This window comes from Marmota flaviventris, chromosome 15, assembly GCF_047511675.1.
Source record: "Marmota flaviventris isolate mMarFla1 chromosome 15, mMarFla1.hap1, whole genome shotgun sequence".
Lineage (NCBI taxonomy): Eukaryota > Metazoa > Chordata > Mammalia > Rodentia > Sciuridae > Marmota > Marmota flaviventris.
In genome coordinates, this window is record NC_092512.1 from 82,575,252 (window position 1) to 82,593,281 (window position 18,030).

Consider the following 18,030-nt stretch of genomic DNA (forward strand, 5'->3'; position numbering starts at 1 on the left):
CAAATAAATATTGAAAAACTATGTGGCACCTAGTAATGTCTTACAACATTAGAACTCTGTGACTGAATTGTCTTAGTCTCATATTTTTGCCCTGGTTAATACCTAACTTCACAGTGTCAGAATTTTAATGATCATTTTGTCCTAATACCCTACATTCTTAATTTATAAATTTATAGACAAAATCTTAGAACCAATAATTCAAATATCTTATTTTTTTGGTGAGAAATGATCAAATACAGGGTACAGCTCTGCATAGGAAATAGGAATGGTGGTTCATTAGGGAGAGATTAGAATATTGATTTATTAATTTATTATTTAGCAGCGCTGGGGTTCAAGCTCAGGGCCTTGCATGTGTTAGGCAAGCATTATACTGCTGAGCTACACACTCCCAGCTTAAGACTAAAATATTTAAATCCTCTTTCGAGTTTCATATCTTGGAAATGTGATCATCTCTAGGCCTGAGATTCTTTCAAAACCCTCCAGATGTTTTTTAAGCAAAACCAGATTTGAAGAGTAAATAAATTCTTCCTCCTAATGCCAGAATGCCTTTATTTTGAAGATCTCTGTGGATGAATAAACAATAGAGTTTGTGTGCAAGTGATGGTTATATTTCAAGAGTTTCACATATCTGATAAACTTTATGTTATTTTTGTAATTCATAATCATCGAAGTTTGCTCGGTATGTAGCAGATCTCATAAATTGTTTGTTCAAAGCATGAGTTTTCATGTAATTGTATCTCTTCTTTTTCTTAGGAATTCATGTGTCACACAGTTAGGCCTTCTAGAAAGTGTATACAGAATGTTCAGGAGGGATGACCTTCTTTCAAATGTTACTCGACAAGCTTTTGTAGATCGCTCTCTCCTCACCCTACTGTGGCACTGCAGCCTGGATGCTCTGAAAGAATTTTTCAGCAAAATTGTGGTGGATGCCATTGATGTGTTGAATTCCAGATTTACAAAGGTATCCTACATTTCATAAACCTAGTAATAATTAACAGATCTCCCTAACCAGTGTCATTAGAAACTGCCACCCTGGCAATAAAGAGTTGGCTGGAATGTTTGGAGTGTTCCTACAGGTTAACGTCTGAAATGGCCTTTACATTAAAAATCTTATTTGGGGTCCATTACTTAACCTATCTTATTCATTCCCTCCTCTGAAGAAGTGCCCCTAACTACCTTTAGGAAAAGGGGAGATGACATCTCTGGCTACTTAAAGTTGAAAAGGGGCATTGAACAGGGACAGTTGTCAGGGTCCTTGTACGGAGACCTATGTACTGGAGACCTGTGTACTGGCAGAGTTTGGTTTTTGATTCTATCCATAAGGCCATTTGTAGCTTGGGTGTCTTTCACATCAAGGCAATCCAGAAGTCCATGGTGGCAGTTGATGGATGATGAGACGAAACATACAGGGATTATGCTGTGGGGGGATCCTGGATGAACCCCCCAATGATGAAACGAGATTTTCAGCCTTTGCTGCTATAGTTTTGCAGCAGATCCCAGTGCCTCCTTTCTGGGTTCTTGTCTTGTGAATTTGTAGAATGAAATCCATTGATGAGAAAGAGTATTAAAAAGTAGGATTTAATCAAGTGAGAAGAAAGACAAAGTACCCACAGGCCAAGAGGGGACCCAGTAAGAGTTGCCCCTGATGTCATATCATTAATGTAAACTTGAAAGTAGTTTAAATATCTTTTTTTTTTTTTTTAATGTTGGATTTTTCTCCTCTTGTTCCCATGCCTTTAATAAGATTTCTTGAAAACATTGTTTTACCACGGGCTCACTATTTGAACATCATCTTTCTCTCTTTCTTTTTGATAGTAGGGATTGAACTCAGAGTTGCTTTACCTCTGAGCTGCGTCCCGGGTCCTTTTTTATTTTTTATTTTGAGACAGGGTCTCACTAGGTTATTTTGACCCTGACCTCCAACTTTTGATCTTCCTTTCTTGAGTTACTGGGATTATAGGCGTGTACCACTATGCCCAGCCTTGTGCATTATTTCTTGCTTCACCGAATATAATAACTCAATGTTTTGTCCATGTTGGAAACTCTGGACAACAGGGCACTCTCTTATCAAAGTGAATTAGTGTTTCTGTTAAAATTATTTTCTGTCTAAAGTCATTAAGTATTAAATTGATGTGTTGAATAAGATATTTTTCGTGTTGGATAAAACGGGAGATAATTGTTTGTTACCTATTTTAAGCTAAATGAAGCTACTTTTGATACTCAAATCACCAAGAAGATGTGCTATTATAAGATGCTAGATGTGATGTATTCTCGTCTTCCTAAAGATGTTGTTCACTCTAAGGAATCTAAAATCAATCAAGTTTTCCATGGTTCCTGTATTACAGAAGGAAATGAACTTACAAAGACACTTATTAAGTAAGATTATTTAATTTTGGATTCTATTTGATTTATTACTATTTTCGACATATAGAATTTTATGTGTGTATATAATGTGAATAAGTGTTTTATTTAGATCCTGAACTTTTATAGTTTTCTGATCTTTCTTATATACAAATTACTTAGATGGACTTTAGTGTGTCATTGGACATTAGATATTTTATCCCAAACTTATCTTTTATAAAGAATAAAACTCTAATTTTACTGTTGTAATTTCTAACACTTTTCTCCCTGAATAGCTTGATATATTTTTAGTAGTATGAATTGAAGTGAGAAGTTATTTTATTTTTTCTATTATTTGAAATGGCAAAAGTGGCAAGTATTCTTAGTAGGTGTTCTTTAAAGCACAAAGTGATCAAATATATTTTCTTTAAAACTAGTCTTCTAATGAAGTTCTTCCAAGGAAGGTGTACTTTGCTGAGTCTCTATTTTTACTTATTTATTTATTGGTACTGGGGATTGAAACCAGGAGCATTTTACCACTGAGCCCCACCTCAATCCCACCCCCGCTTTTTTTGTTCTAATTAGTTATACATGACAGTAGGATGCATTTTGACACATCATACATAAATAGAGTATAACTTCTCATTCTTCTGGTTGTACATGATATAGAGTTATGCAGCCAACCCCTTTCTATTTTTTGAGTCAGGGTCTCACTAAGTTACTTAGGGCCTTGCTAGGTTGCCAAGGATGGTCTTGAACTTGTGAAGCTCCTCTCTCAATCTCCCAAGTCACTGGAATTATTGGTGTGCACACCACACCTGGACTGATCTCATTTTGCACCTCCAAGCCTATCATTACTCTTCTCTTACTCTAGTCCATATTTACCTCCTGGGTGAATGATGTTGCCTTCTACTTGTTTGCACAAAGAAGAGTCTTAGGAGTCACATTTTACTTCTCTTTATCTGCAGCTCTCCAACCTCAGGCTCTGTGGGATATCATCAGATATGGCACATTTTATCCTTTCCATACTCCTGAAACCATTGCCCTTGTTTCTATGCCCTCTCCTGCAGCCTTGTTTTAGCACAGTACTTCCCTGTCTCTTTACATACTGTACTTGTTGCTGTACTTAACACGAGTGGTAAGATCAATGTATGTGGCCTGTGCTCTGAGACAACGACATGCTTATCTTGATATTCCCAGTGCCAGTACTATGCCTGGCACAAACCTGACACTTTGGAGAAAACGCAGTTGTTAGGCATGGTTGAGCTCAAGCTTCAATTTCCATGTTAAGTGAATTAATTTGTGATCTATATCTACTCTGCAGATTGTGCCATGGTGCATTTACAGAAAACATGGCAGGCGAGAGCCAGTTGCTGGAGAGGAGAAGGCTTTATCATTGTGCTGCATACAACTGTGCCATTTCTGTTATCAGCTGTGTCTTCAATGAATTGAAATTTTACCAAGGATTTTTGTTCAATGAAAAACCAGAAAAGGTGGGTTTCTCCAGTGACGTTCACTAGTTGTCATTATGGGATTTCAAAAGTTAGATTTCATCAATTCAAGTTATATCATAATTTATATCTTCTTATAATGTTAAAGGTATGGGTTTTTTAAATTCTACATAAATACATTTGAAAGTTGAAGTGCTTCTTAATGAATTATGGGGTAGAATTAATTCTGTAGTTCCATTACATTTAGGATGTCTATCTTTCAGATATTTTCATATGATTTTTTTGGTTTTATAGAACATGCTTATTTTTGAAAATCTGATAGATCTGAAGCGCTGCTATACATTTCCTGTAGAAGTTGAGGTAAGCAAAAATTTCAATCTTATTTCTAAGTAAAAAAACCAAACATTAAATGCTCACAGAGAAGAGCATATTGTGTTGAACATGTTAAATATTCAAGTCTGCTTTCAGCCACAAAAACTGGCAGCTTCATGTTGTTTCTATAAAATCAAAACTATAGAAATTGGCAGTGTCAGCCCCAGGGATAGTCTCAAACAATTATATTTTTAATTAATTTTTAATTTTTCCTCCTCTTGACTTGTGAAGGAATGACAGTGCCAACAGAAGGAACTGTTAGGACATGCCAGAAGTTATTTTCTGAGTAAATTCTTTTAGTCAGAGAAATTGAAGTCCATACTGATAAGAATTGTGAACCTGTGATCCTGCTTGGGCAACCTGACCAAAAAATGAGGAAGTCATGGGGATAACCAGCAGATGTAACACGTTTGGTTTTAGTCAAGGTCAGATTGGCATATTGGCTTCAGCAGTTGGTGAAAAGTCAGGTGTCTGTTGCCTTCATTCCCCACTGGAAATGGGAAGAGTAGGCCTGGCACAGTGGCACACTCCTTTAATCCCAGCTTCTCTGGAGGCTGAGGCAGAAAGATGGAAAGTTTGATGCAAGACTGGGAAACAATCAAGACCCTGTAGGGGGATGTAGCTCAGTGGTAGAGTGCCTCTGCATTCAATCTCTAGTACTAGGGTGGAGTGGGGAGAAATGAGGATGGTGGGGGAGAGCTCTGAGTTCATATACCATAGGTCATACACATAGCTGCTGACCTTGACCATGTCTGAGTGCTTCACTGATGCATGCCAGTGGTTGCTTCCTACCTCATATCCTTTTGGAGCATAACCAGATTTTTGTTCATTTGTTTGTTGTGGTATTGTGGTTTGAAAGCAGGGTCCCTTTGCCAGTGAGCTGTCTCCTCAGCCTTTTTTATTTTGAGACAGGATTTTGCCAAGTTCCTGAGGCAGATCTTGAACTTGTGATTGTGTTGCCTCAGCCTCCTGAGCAGCTGGACTATAAACATACACCACTGTGCCCAGCTAGATTCTTTTCTTAGGCTTATGTTCAAAGAACTAAAACCCAAAAAAACATTAGCACCAGTTTTTATAAGTATTTATACACTTGATATATGCTATTTCTACACTTTAAAAAACACTGTAAGGTGCTGTATTATAACCATGATTGATACAGGAAATTGATTCTCAGATATAAAAAGATATAAAAAGCTCAGCACACACTGCTCATTAAGCTGTACCAGAGCCAAGTGTGTGGGAGTCTTCTATCAAGGTTTTCCATAAAGAAAACTCATACACACACACACACACACACACACACACACACGTAATTTTTAAAATGCTTTTAAATTTGATAAAAGTTTTTTTTTTTTTTAATATTACTTTGGGCCAGGTGCAATGGTGCACACCTGTAATCCTAACTACACAGGAGACCAAGGCAGGAAGATCTCAAGCTCAAGGTAACTTAGGCAACTTAAGTTGCCTGAGCAAATTAGGGAGACCTGTCTCCAAATAAAAAATAAAATGTACTGAGAATATAGCTCAGTAATAGAGTACCCCAAGTCTCAATCTCCAGTACCTAAAAAAAAAAAAAGGTTTGTTTTTTTTTTTTGGCTAGATTACTTCTAAAACAGAAAAAGTGTATCCATGATTCTAAAATATTTTAAATAGTGTATTTGTTTTGCCCAATAGGTTCCTATGGAAAGAAAGAAAAAGTACATGGAAATTAGGAAAGAAGCCAGGGAGGCAGCAAATGGGAATTCAGGTAGGATATTGTGAAAATGATTAGAAAGTTTCTAAAAGTTAATGTTTGTTTATGTGAATAGAAAATATTTTAAATACTCCAAAACATCGAAATTGAGTTTGGCTGTTTTTTTTTTCCAACTCTTAGGTGGCAACTGGAATTACATTTTGAAAGAAATGTAATTAGCCAAACTAAACTGCATTAGAAAGATCTCAGAGTGGCCAGAGAGGGCAAGATGGGCTTGATGCTTCTTTGTTTTTCTATGGATTATATAGATATTTTCAGAATATATGTTAGAATAAGAGTTATATTCTGCCACTCACCAGTCTAGACTGCCCAGTGGTCCCCCTCTCGGGACAGAGCTGCTCCAGGCCTCTGTTTCACTGCCCTCTGCTCTAGCCCCACAGCCTCTGCCTGGTCTTTGTGGCTGCTGGGCTTGATTTTTGCCTAGAGACATTTATTCGTGCCCTTCCCTCTAATACTATCAGCACCAGGTGTCAGTGTGCCTCATGACATTTTGTTTAATGTCAGCACTCTCTAGCCTCCTGGTTCAAAGTAAACATACTATCCATTTGCATTCTCTTTGTTTCACTTTTTTTTTCTTAATTTTTCTTCATGTTTTTTAATCACCATTTCTTCATATGAGGATATTTTGAAACAGTTTTTTAAATCCTTTATGTATTTTGTTTGGATTAACTGGTTTTTAGTAGCATTTCTTCCCACATTTATCTTAAACTTAAGGGGCACAATAAAATGTATTGTCATAAGAATTTTAAATGCAGAGATATTGTTACAAATTAGATTCCGTTTAACTTAATTTCTTTGTCATAGCAGTAGAGAAGAACTGCTCAATAATGACACAAGCAATGGGAGTTTTTTCCCCCATTTCCTTTTTGCTTTGTTAATTTGGACTAGGGGCTAATAATCACAGGGCTGATGAAAGACCTAGTTAAAGTAAAGTATCCTTTGATATCGTTTGAACTTAGAGAAATACATTTCTTATTGATTATGTTTTGAGTACATGTATTTTTCTTTTATTTATGTTTCAGATGGTCCTCATTATATGTCTTCCTTGTCATATTTGGCAGATAGTAGCCTGAGTGAGGAAATGAGTCAATTTGATTTCTCAACTGGAGTTCAGAGCTATTCTTATAGCTCCCAAGACCCTAAATCTACCACTGGTCATTTTCGGAGACGGGTGATCACATCTCACATATTAAAAGAATTGTGTCACAGTTTGCCAAATAAAGGGGTCATAGCTGTGCTCTTTTGTTACTAGGGGAAACTCTATTGGTAGTCCTTGGGGACTAATGTTGATTTGGAGAATTTTCCAAAATCTAAGCCCCAGCCTTTCGTCCTGTGGACTCAGCAATAAGGAAGGAATCAGGAAGCTAGGGGTCATGGTAGAATAAAGTTCTGAGCTGGGTTGGTGTGAAGGTAACAGGGATAACTGACCTGAGGTGTGACCCCAGGGGAGTGACTGGGCAGATGGGACCTGGAATGTAAGACAAACATAAGGTCCTATTTACTTTTTAGTTGTTCAATAAGAAAGCATAGCAAGTGTATTTGATATTATTATCAAATTGTTATTATTATTTTTGTTTTTATTATATGATATTGAACAAAAAATGAGCACCTCATGTCCAATGGCATTTAACAGTTTTCTACATCACTGGATTTTTCCCTTTTCATAGGAACATCAAGACCCCAAGATCCAAGAGGATGTCCTAGAATTAGAGATGGATGAGCTCAATCAACACGAATGTATGGCGCCCATGGTAGCCCTGATTAGGCACATGCAGAGAAATCTGATCCCACTCAGAGAAGAAGAGGTGTTTTTTCCATTAATCTTATATTGTCTTTGTTAATAGTACTTATTGATATCATATTGAGGATTAACTAATATTAAAAGCTATATTACATACCAGATAAACATGATATTTTTGCTTTCATATCTTTTTCATTTTTTTCCTTATAACATCAAAATGATTTTTTTTTTATTCTACTTTTCAAGGTAATTTTGTGTTTTATTTCAGGGTTCAGTGCCAAAAGATCTTCCTCCTTGGATGAAATTTCTTCATGACAAACTAGGAAATTCATCTGTACCGTTAAATATCCGTCTCTTCTTAGCCAAACTTATTATAAATACAGAAGAAGTAAGTATTATTTAACAATTCTTTGCAGTTTTATGCATCTGCTTAAAGAATATCACAATGAAGGAAGTTCTAAATGGTGAGAGCATGTTTCTGTTCTCAACAAATTAGCCAGCTATATCTTGAAAGTACATTGTTTTATCGAACATAAATTAATCTCTGTTGAGTTAGGTATTATCTTTGTGTAGAGTATATGTGGCAACTTTCTTAAGGCTGCCGACCCTCTTTGTTTATAATAGCAAAAAATAAATGGGTAAAAATATTCCCGTTGGGTTGGAGATATAGCTCAGTTGGTAGAGTGCTTGCCTTCCATGCGCAAGTCCTGGGTTCATCCCCAGTACACACACACACAAAAAAAAACCCCCACTGCTTTAAAAAAAAAAAAAATTCCTGTTAACTCTAAATGAAAAATAAGTCCCTTTCTCTTAGGTAGTTGCTGAATTTGTCAATTCATTTACACATAGCACCAATTAGGTTGGGAGCACCTTCCACCAAGGGGATTGAGTAGATTTTGGAGAGGGCCCTTGGACTTAGTGTGGTAGAGATTTGCATTCTGCTTAGAAGGAGCTGCATGAGCAGAAGTGACCCCTGAGATTGCTAATATGTCTGTACTAACTGAGTAGACCATGGGGCAAGGTCTGGATGAGAGGTTTCTGAGGGACAGGTGACCTAGACTAGGCCTTGTAAGGGGTCTGGCTTATTTGTTGAATAGTAGGGAGCTACTGAAGGGTGCTAAGTGGAGGATTGACATGATCCACTTAGATCATTTCCCAGTAGAAAAGCCCGTCTAGGTAGGTAGTTCTTGGATGTAATCCAGAGAGAGGCTGCCTGGGACTCTAGTAGGACTTGCTTTCCTTGGGGTCTTTCTGGATTTCTAGCTCTTGGGGCTGCTGTCACAAGGTGACAGTGGGGCTTAAACATGGGCTGTGAAGTTCTAAAATCTGAGATCTGGGTATTGGTAGGGTTGGTTCCTTTGAGACCTGTGAGGAAGCATCTGGTCGAGGCTTCTCTCAGCTTCTAGTCGCTTTAGGCATTCTTTGGCATGTGGATGGGATTCTGTGTTGTCGTCTTCTACACATCTGTCTGTTGCTGTATTTAAATTTCTCCTTTTTAAAGGACACCAGTGTGCTTCAGATACCTCAGGATCACAGTAAGGTGGAGGGCACTAGGGAAGAATAGTGTTATCTTAGATTAGATAGAGGGAAGTGATGGGAGGAGAGGGGAGGAAATGTGGGGATAGGAAAGCTAATAGAATGAAACAGAATTACTATTGTATGTATGTATATGACTGCATGACCAATATGATTCTGCAACATGTACACTTAGAAAAATAAGAAATCATATCCCATCTATGTATGATATATCAAAGTGCATAATTGCATTCTACTGTCATGTATAACTAATAAAAGCAAATTTTAAAAGTTAAAAAAAAAAATAAAAGACACCAGTGTATTGGTTTACGGTTCACCTAATAACCTCATTTAAACTTCAAATAAGGTCACATTTTGAGAACTCATATGATGGACAACAAACAGCTTTTTAGGGGATACAGTTCAACCCCTAACACTCGGCATCACACCTGATTTTTAGCTAAAGCACTGACTCAATGTCTACCAAAAAGGAGCTATTTTTTGGATGATTTCTTGGTGGGGCTAGACATGGGCAGTTAGGCTGATAGGGTAGCCTGCTACACTGTATTTGCACAAATGACTCTGAGACGTCACTAGGACATGTCCCTGAAGTGTTGTGCATGTGGATGTCATCAGAGTAGTGATACTCAAAATGAGACAACCCAACAGTCTTTGTCTTGTGGAAGAAAAGAACTTATATTTGCATTCAGTTTTAACCATTAAGTATTTGTTATAGTTTAATAGCCTAATAAAGAAGTTTACATATATGATGAATAAATTAGAGTTATAGACATACATAGAGTGTGCCCAAGATTTTGTTCTTATGGGTGCATGATCAAAAAAGGTTTATGGTGGGGTTGAAGTTGTAACTCATTGGTGGAGTGCTTGCCTTACATGTGTGAGGCACTGGGTTCAATCCTAAGCACCACATAAAATAAATAAATAAACAAACAAATAAAGGTATTGTGTCCATCTACAACTAAAAAATAATATTTAAAAAATAAAAAGTTTTATAAAAAAAAGATCTGTGGCCACACAAATTAAACATACTTGAAAATGAGAAGGTAGAAAGGGTAAGAAGTAAATAACTCAGTCTTCTTTTCCATCAAAATGGCATTCTCCTGCAATTCTAATATAAATTAAATGGAATTTAGTATATGGATATATTGGAATTAGACTTTAGAGATCTGAAGTTGAGCTGATGTGAAGTTTATTACAGAATGACTTTTAAGATAGGAAAAAAAATGGTGGGCGGAAATTGAGACATATATTCCTACCTGATTTTTTTAACCTTTATTTTTCCTATGTATTATGCCTTTGTATAAAATGAAAGTTGAATTTTCTATAACTGCCTATTATTTAGAGGGACAGAGGGGATTAATATGGAATACTTTGATTTTGATTTCTATAAGCATCATTACATAACAAAGGTTTTTAAACAATAAGATCAATTATAAATCCATTTCACTTGAATTGTTTAGGAGCTCATAAAGAGATAATTCATCAAATATAATCCAATTAAGTGAGTTAATTGTTGGAATTTACATTTATTTTGAATTTAGGTTAAGTCATAAAATTTTAGCTGATGGAGAATAAATTCCTATATTAATATTTTGATTATTCAAAAGGATTCTTCTATATTTGACTTTTAAATTCTCTTGTAGGTCTTTCGCCCTTATGCAAAGAATTGGCTTAGCCCTTTGTTGCAACTGGTCGTTTCTGAAAACAATGGCGGAGAAGGAATTCACTACATGGTGGTCGAGATTGTGGCTACTGTTCTTTCATGGACAGGCTTGGCTACCCCTATAGTAAGAAATAATGTATCTATTATGTAGAAATATACTGTGTAATACACATTATTCCTCCTGATATACATTATTCCTCTGCTGCATACCGGAGAACTTATTGGCACACAATTTGTGCACCTCTTAATAAGTCATTGCTTTAGCAGCAGTTGTTATATTGCTGTACTGCTGTCACATCACATGGCCTCATACTGTTCATTCTTTTGTTCTTTTTTCTTTTTTGTGGGGGTGGTGGTGATACTGGGGATTTAATACAGGGGTGCTCTACCACAGAACTATACCCTCCAGACCTCCTCTGCCTCAGCCTCCCAAATCTCTGGGATTATAGGCATGTGCTACCATGCCCCGCTCTTTTTCTACTTTTGATAATTCCTCTGACCTTACCTTTATTACTAAGCTATCAGTGTGTTTTGTTTGCTGCTTTTATTAGTTAAGAGCTTGGAGACTAGATAACCAATTTATTAAAATTATATATAAAAAATATAAAATATTTTGAGTAGTATCTACTCAATGTCAGGTTCTGAGGACTTCTGGTATTAATAAAGTCTGGATTTTTTTGAATTTTTTTTCCAACTTATTAACTCTAAGTTTTTGTTGTTGTTGTTGTTGTTGTTGGTGGTGGTGGTTATTTTTTGTTACTGGAAATTAAACCCAGGGATGCTTTACTACTTAGCTGTATCCCCAGCTCTTTTTATTTTTCATTTTATTTCAGGACCGGGTCTTATTAAAGTTGCTTAGACTCTCACTAAGTTGCTGAGGCTGGCCTCCAATCCTTCTGTCTCAGCCTCCCAAATTCTAGAATTACAGGCATGTGCTGTCACACCTAGCTTCCAAGTATTGTCTAGTATTGGTAACAGTAGAGATTGCTAAGAAATTGATTGACAGGTCCTATCACTGTGTGTTCTGAAGTAAGAACTGACTCACCTGTTCCATTTTCCCCATGGAATAACAGCCAGTCAGGTGTTAGGGAGATCAGTACTTTTGAGGAGCCCTAAACAAAGACTCTGGCAATTTTATGGACTCTGGGGTGGATGGGGAATTGTGGGGCTGGGGTGGTGGTAATGAAGGAAAGGGCCAAGAGTCAAAAAGTACTGGGTACAGAGTCATTATGGTACAAGTTTCCCAGTTTCCCTTCCTGCCTCATTTGGAGGTCTCATCAAAGGCCCTAGAAGAGGACCTCTGTCCAAGGGTTCAGAAAGGAGCTGGGAATAGAAGCTCCAGGCTAGGATGCAGGTGTGCAAAGAGCATGGCTGGCCAGACTTGAGCCTCTTACTGCAGGTCCCTTGCAGTGTAGGAGCTGTGGCCAAGTCTGTGCAGGTACAGCGATCCCCCTCATCATGCCAAGGGAAGCCTGTGTACTGCCTATGACTAGACCTGATAGATCACATGGAGTTTAACCAGGAGCCAGGCCCTTCAGTAAAATGCCACATTTCTTTTAGAAATTGCCTTTGGATTTAAAGATGCTTTTCCAGAATAGATGCTGCATATTAATCAGAGTTTCTATACTTTTTCAGGGAGTCCCTAAGGATGAAGTGTTAGCAAATCGATTGCTTCATTTTCTAATGAAACATGTCTTCCATCCCAAAAGAGCTGTGTTTAGACACAACCTTGAAATTATAAAAACCCTCGTAGAATGCTGGAAGGATTGTCTGTCCATCCCTTACAGGTATACTATTACTTATTTTTGCAATGTTGTTCAGAAATTTAAGTTAAAATATAGCATTTTGTAAATGGTGGTTACAATGAAATATAATTATGTGAAGTGATACCAGGAACATTATTTTAAATAGGGTCCATTTATAAGAATATAATTAGCAACTGATAAAAGCCAAAACCTCCAAAGTTATACTAGGAGTGTCTCTGGGTGGTCAGTGCCTCCAGTAGTCCCCTTCTGTCTCTTGGCTTACCTATGCTTTGCCTCATCCTCAGGCAGTTGGTGGGGGCTCTCTTGTTTGCACTTCCCCAGCCAGGGGTAGCCTATAGGGCATTTGTTTGACTTCTTTTAGATAGCCTGAGACAAGCCAAAACTTTCAAAAAAGTGTGACCATCAACTAACAGATTGGGGCAGCAATAAAAATTAGAATATAAAAATGAACAAAGGTGGCTGGCGTTGTGGCTCAATGGTAGGCGCTCACCTTGCATGTGTGAGGCCCTGGGTTCAGTCCTCAGCACCACATAAAAACAAATAAATAAAAACAAAGGTGTTGTGTCCAACTACAACTAAAATATAAATATTAAAAAAAAATGAACAAAGGGAATGTTGTGCAAGAAGGAATCTTGAATGTGGGAAAATATAAAGTATTCCTTACACTTTTAGTTGAAAATGAACTTTAGAAAATACTGTTTTTACCTTCCTGCTGTTCATTTCATTGTATGACAATCTCTATTTTTCCTTTCTTTGTGCTTGTGTTTCAGGTTAATATTTGAAAAGTTTTCCAGCCAGGACCCCAATTCTAAAGACAATTCCATAGGGATTCAGTTATTAGGTATTGTAATGGCCAATAACTTGCCTCCCTATGACCCAAAGTGTGGCATAGAGAGTATCAAGTAAGTGTCTTTTTTTTTTTTTTTTTGCTTTGTTTTTTAGTTGTTAAACTAAAAAATTGAATTGGATTGTCAGAATGGAACATGGTTTGATTTGATATATGTAAGGACCATGTAAAAAATATCTACCTAAAATAAAAAGATTTGGTTTAGAGGTTATTTGGGAGAAGAACTTTTTTATCTTTTTTTTTTTAAATATTTTTTTGTAGTTTTGATGGATACAATACCTTTATTTTAATTATTTATTTTTATGTGGTGCTAAGCATCGAACCCAGGGCCTCACACGTGCTAGGCAAGCAGTCTACCACTAAGCTACAACCCCAGCCCCAAGAACTTTATCTTGAGTGAATGAGGAATTTAGTTTTTTAAAAATATAATTTTGGGGGGGCTGGGGTTATGGCTCAGCACTTGCCTCGCACATGTGAAGCACTGGGTTTGATCCTCAGCACCACATAAAAATGAATAAACAAAATAAAGATTTTGTGTCTATGTATAAATAAAAAATATTTTTTAAAATGTGATTTTTGGGAGCTAGGGTTATAGCTCAGCGGTAGAGCACTTGCCTCACACCTGTGAGGCACTGGGTTCGATCCTCAGCACCACATGAAAATAAGTAAATAAAGTAAAGATATTGTGTTCATCTTAAAAAAAATCTTTTAAAAAATGTGATTGAATTTTTCTTGTGTAGGTTTCAGCAGATAAGAGGTGTTACATATTTTATTCTTATTTTTGAAACTAACATTTTTTACTTTTTAGTTAATTAAATTTTTTTTGCATTACTGAGGATTGAATTCAGGGGCACTCTATCACTGAACCATCTCCCCAGCACTTTTATTTATTTTTTCTTTAAATTTTATTTTGAGGTAGCCTTAAATACATACTCATACAAGCAAGTTGCATTATGTTTTATGTTCAAATTTTCTTTTTAAAATGTTTTTATTTTTTTAATTTGTTCTAATGAGTTATACATGACAGCAGAATGCATTTAGACACATTGTACACTTCTCCTTCCTCTGGCTGAACATAGTTCATAGTCACAACAGTAGTGTGGTCATATCTGTATATAGGTGGTAATGTTCATGTCATTCTAGCATTCCTCCCATCTCCACACCCTTCCCCTACTGCTGTAAAAATTGACACGGCTGCATCATCATAACATGCTGATTTGAAGTCCTTTGGGTACAGACCGAGCAGTGGGATAACTGGGTCAAATGGTGGTTCTGAACATTCCATGTTTTCTGAGGAATCTGCATACTGAGGAATCTCCAGAGGATTGCACCAATTTGCAGTCCCATCAGCAATGTATTTTTTCCCTCCATCTTTGCCAACACTTATTGTTGCTTGTATTCTTGATGTCTGCCATTCTGACTGGAGTGAGATGAAATTTTAGAGTAGTTTTGATTTGCATTTCTCTAATCACTCGAGATGGTGAACATTTTTGCATATGTTTGTTGATCAATTGTATTTCATATTTCTCAATTTGTTCTAGTAGTGTGATAATGAGGATAATTTTTATATTTTTGTCAAACATCAGAATAGATTATTTTATGCATACTTATTTTTTGTATTTGTTGTAGATACTTTCAAGCTTTGGTCAATAATATGTCCTTTGTAAAATATAAAGAGGTTTATGCAGCAGCAGCAGAAGTTCTAGGACTTATTCTTCAATATGGTACTGAGAGAAAAAATGTGAGTGTGTTCTAAATTAAGTGCTTCCTTTCAAATTCATTTGTAATGATCTTTAATACATGTATTTCTTATATGCTATTTGCAACACAGTGGACCAATATATTTAATAATTTTTTACCCTCTTTCTTACTGTATACCAAATACAATGCTCAGTTTTTTAGAGAGGACATATGACTTTTAACAAGCTTTTTTTTTTTTTCTTCCTAGTATTGGGAATCAAACAAGTCCTAAAAAAAAAAATTCTTTTTTTTTTTTAAAGAGAGAGTGAGAGAGAATTTTTAATATTTATTTTTTAGTTTTCGGCAGACACAACATCTTTGTGTGTATGTGGTGCTGAGGATCGAACCCGGGCCGCACGCATGCCAGGCGAGCACGCTACCGCTTTAGCCACATCCCCAGCCCGGACGTATGACTTTTAAACACCTGGTATTTTGCCAAACATTTAAAGATTGACAATTAACTTTGCATTGTAAAACTCAGGAAGCAACTATTTAACTAGCCTGCCTTCCTCTGAATTTAGTCATAAGATTTCCTTTTGGAGAAAATTATCCTGGTAAATAGCTAAATTATCCTGATCATATCCTCCACTCAGAAATTTCACAATAATAAATCTGTTATCAGAGCAGGTACTTCTCAGGGGACCTTTTCCAGTTTCATGTGCCCTGCCTATACTTTATAGGATTTGAGGAGAACCAAAGTGAGTATTTAAGTGCAGTGCAGATTCAGATCACAGTATTCTGCTAATAGGTAAAATTAATTATATATATATATATGGCTGTATAGGACACTGTGTTGACCACAAGTTATCATTTATCTCAAAGTATAGCAGAGAGAGGCTTTCTGCACTGCCTAGCATGCTGTCATGTTAACACATCTGCTGCAGGCCACTCATTGTGATGAAGTTCTGTGAAGGGGTTAAAGGTGAAGCTCAGTTGTAGAGCACTTGCCTAGCATGTGTGAAGCCTTAGGTTCCTTCTCCAGCACTGCAGACAGACAGACAGACAGACAGACACACACACACACACACACACACACACACACACACACACGCAGGTCCCAGGGTCTTCCTGTTGCAGTCTGGCCAGATGACACAGGTAACTACTACTTCGACACTTCCTTGGCTCTCTTCCTACTTCCCTAACAGCTTCTTTTTTCTCTCCTTAGATGCCTTTCCCCATTTTGGTCCTCTTTTTTCATACTTCCCTGCCTATCTCATCCAGCCTCATGGCTTTAAAAAACACCCTTTATGTTCATTATTCCTAAATTCATAGCTCCACTCCACATCCTTCTGACAGAAAAGACTAGGTTGGAGTCCAGGTTGTGATTGCTGTGAGTCAGCTAGGAGAGGCTTAGGACAGCCCGGGTGACCCTGATTGGACACCCAATGACCCAAGACAGCAGATTGGATCCTTGTCTATTTCCCTGATTAGGAATTCATTTGAATTTAAAATAAAATTAAATAACTCAAGGAAACAGACCCCCTTGGGAAGCTCAAACTTCACTTATAATTTATTTTAGGGGTTACCAGCTATTTTTGTAATTAAAAAAACTAAAAATTTAGAGTAACTTGTTACCACATGATTCTAATGCCCCTATATATTATTAAGTTTAAATGTGTGTAACATGCTTTATTTTCACCAAATGTGGAACACATTATAGCTTATTCCTAGATTTATTTTCTCATTACTTAAATTTCAACTTAAGAAGGATAATAAACACTTTTGTTTCACATGTATATAAGTACGAAAGTGGTATAGACAGTGTAGAAAATAAAATAAATTTGGATAATAAAAATAAAATATAAAGGATTAAGTCAAGTAGTTCACATTCTCCCTGCCAAGTCACTCTCGGCAGCTGCACACCTAGCTCTAGTGGCTCTGATCACCACTGTGTTTATATGCCCCCCTTTCTTCTGTTTGCTTTATCTGTACTATTCTATAACCTTTTTTCTTTACTTGCTAGACTTTGACCCTGTCATCAGATTAAATACTCTTAGTTAAAGGACATATCTTATGCCAGTCAAACACCCTGCCACTGAGATACACCCTCAACCCCAAAAGACATCATATGAATCAGTAGGGAAATACTTGAAATATTTTACACGGGGTTCGAAACCACTGAAATTTGTGGTTAAGGATTTCCTGGAACATAATTTAAGTAGTCTCATACTGGTAAATTTGTATTGAAAAACTATCCATTTGATCTTAGTGCCTTTGAAATGTTGCTTTCTCCTTTTCTGTCTTTGTGAAGAAGCAGGTGAGTGAGCCGTGAATGAAGAAAGTGAACATTTTCCATAAATTCATTCCAGTAGACTCTGTCCAGTACTTGTCTATATTGAGTTCCTACTTTTGAGGACTTGTTAGTTTCAGGCCCGGAAGATATAGCATAGAATAGACAGGCCGTATCTGTGCCCTTAGAGAGTTGACAATTACAGAGGGGACAGATAATATGCAAATGAGTATTTAACAGTAGATTTGAAACAAATCCCCTTTGAAATTAAAGCAGTTTCCTGATTCCTGCCTAATGATGAGGACGGACCCCAAGGAAACTAAGACTGACATTGTCTGACTAAGCACAGCCTATCTAAGTCTACATATATGTATTGCCTGGTTTTGGTCTTTATGAATTGTAACTGTCTGTGAGACCAATGGAGAAACAATGTAGCTGCTTCTCCCTAGTTTAATCAAACTGCATAAAGTCCATTTTTTCTTTTTCATCCTTTTGCCTATTTCAAATGCCAGTTGGTGGCCAAAGCCAGCCAGCCGGGATCCCTGGCTTGGCTGCTGGTAACACAGTAATACATGGTAAAGAGACAGTGGG

At 36.9% G+C, this 18,030-nt stretch overlaps 1 protein-coding gene across 2 annotated transcripts in view; it reads left to right on the top strand.

Annotated features, from left to right (window-relative positions):
- The window catches only part of Prkdc (protein kinase, DNA-activated, catalytic subunit), a 175,759-nt gene that overhangs the window by 78,898 nt on the left and 78,831 nt on the right, over positions 1 to 18,030 (top strand). For both annotated transcript variants that reach the window (XM_071602379.1, XM_027932827.2), the window contains exons 41-52: positions 754 to 961; positions 2,198 to 2,376; positions 3,665 to 3,833; positions 4,086 to 4,151; positions 5,838 to 5,910; positions 6,939 to 7,087; positions 7,584 to 7,721; positions 7,926 to 8,045; positions 10,837 to 10,980; positions 12,492 to 12,643; positions 13,393 to 13,524; positions 15,099 to 15,210. In XM_071602379.1, the coding sequence (XP_071458480.1) occupies positions 754 to 961; positions 2,198 to 2,376; positions 3,665 to 3,833; positions 4,086 to 4,151; positions 5,838 to 5,910; positions 6,939 to 7,087; positions 7,584 to 7,721; positions 7,926 to 8,045; positions 10,837 to 10,980; positions 12,492 to 12,643; positions 13,393 to 13,524; positions 15,099 to 15,210 (1,642 nt within the window). The remainder of the gene's footprint in view (positions 1 to 753; positions 962 to 2,197; positions 2,377 to 3,664; positions 3,834 to 4,085; positions 4,152 to 5,837; positions 5,911 to 6,938; positions 7,088 to 7,583; positions 7,722 to 7,925; positions 8,046 to 10,836; positions 10,981 to 12,491; positions 12,644 to 13,392; positions 13,525 to 15,098; positions 15,211 to 18,030) is intronic.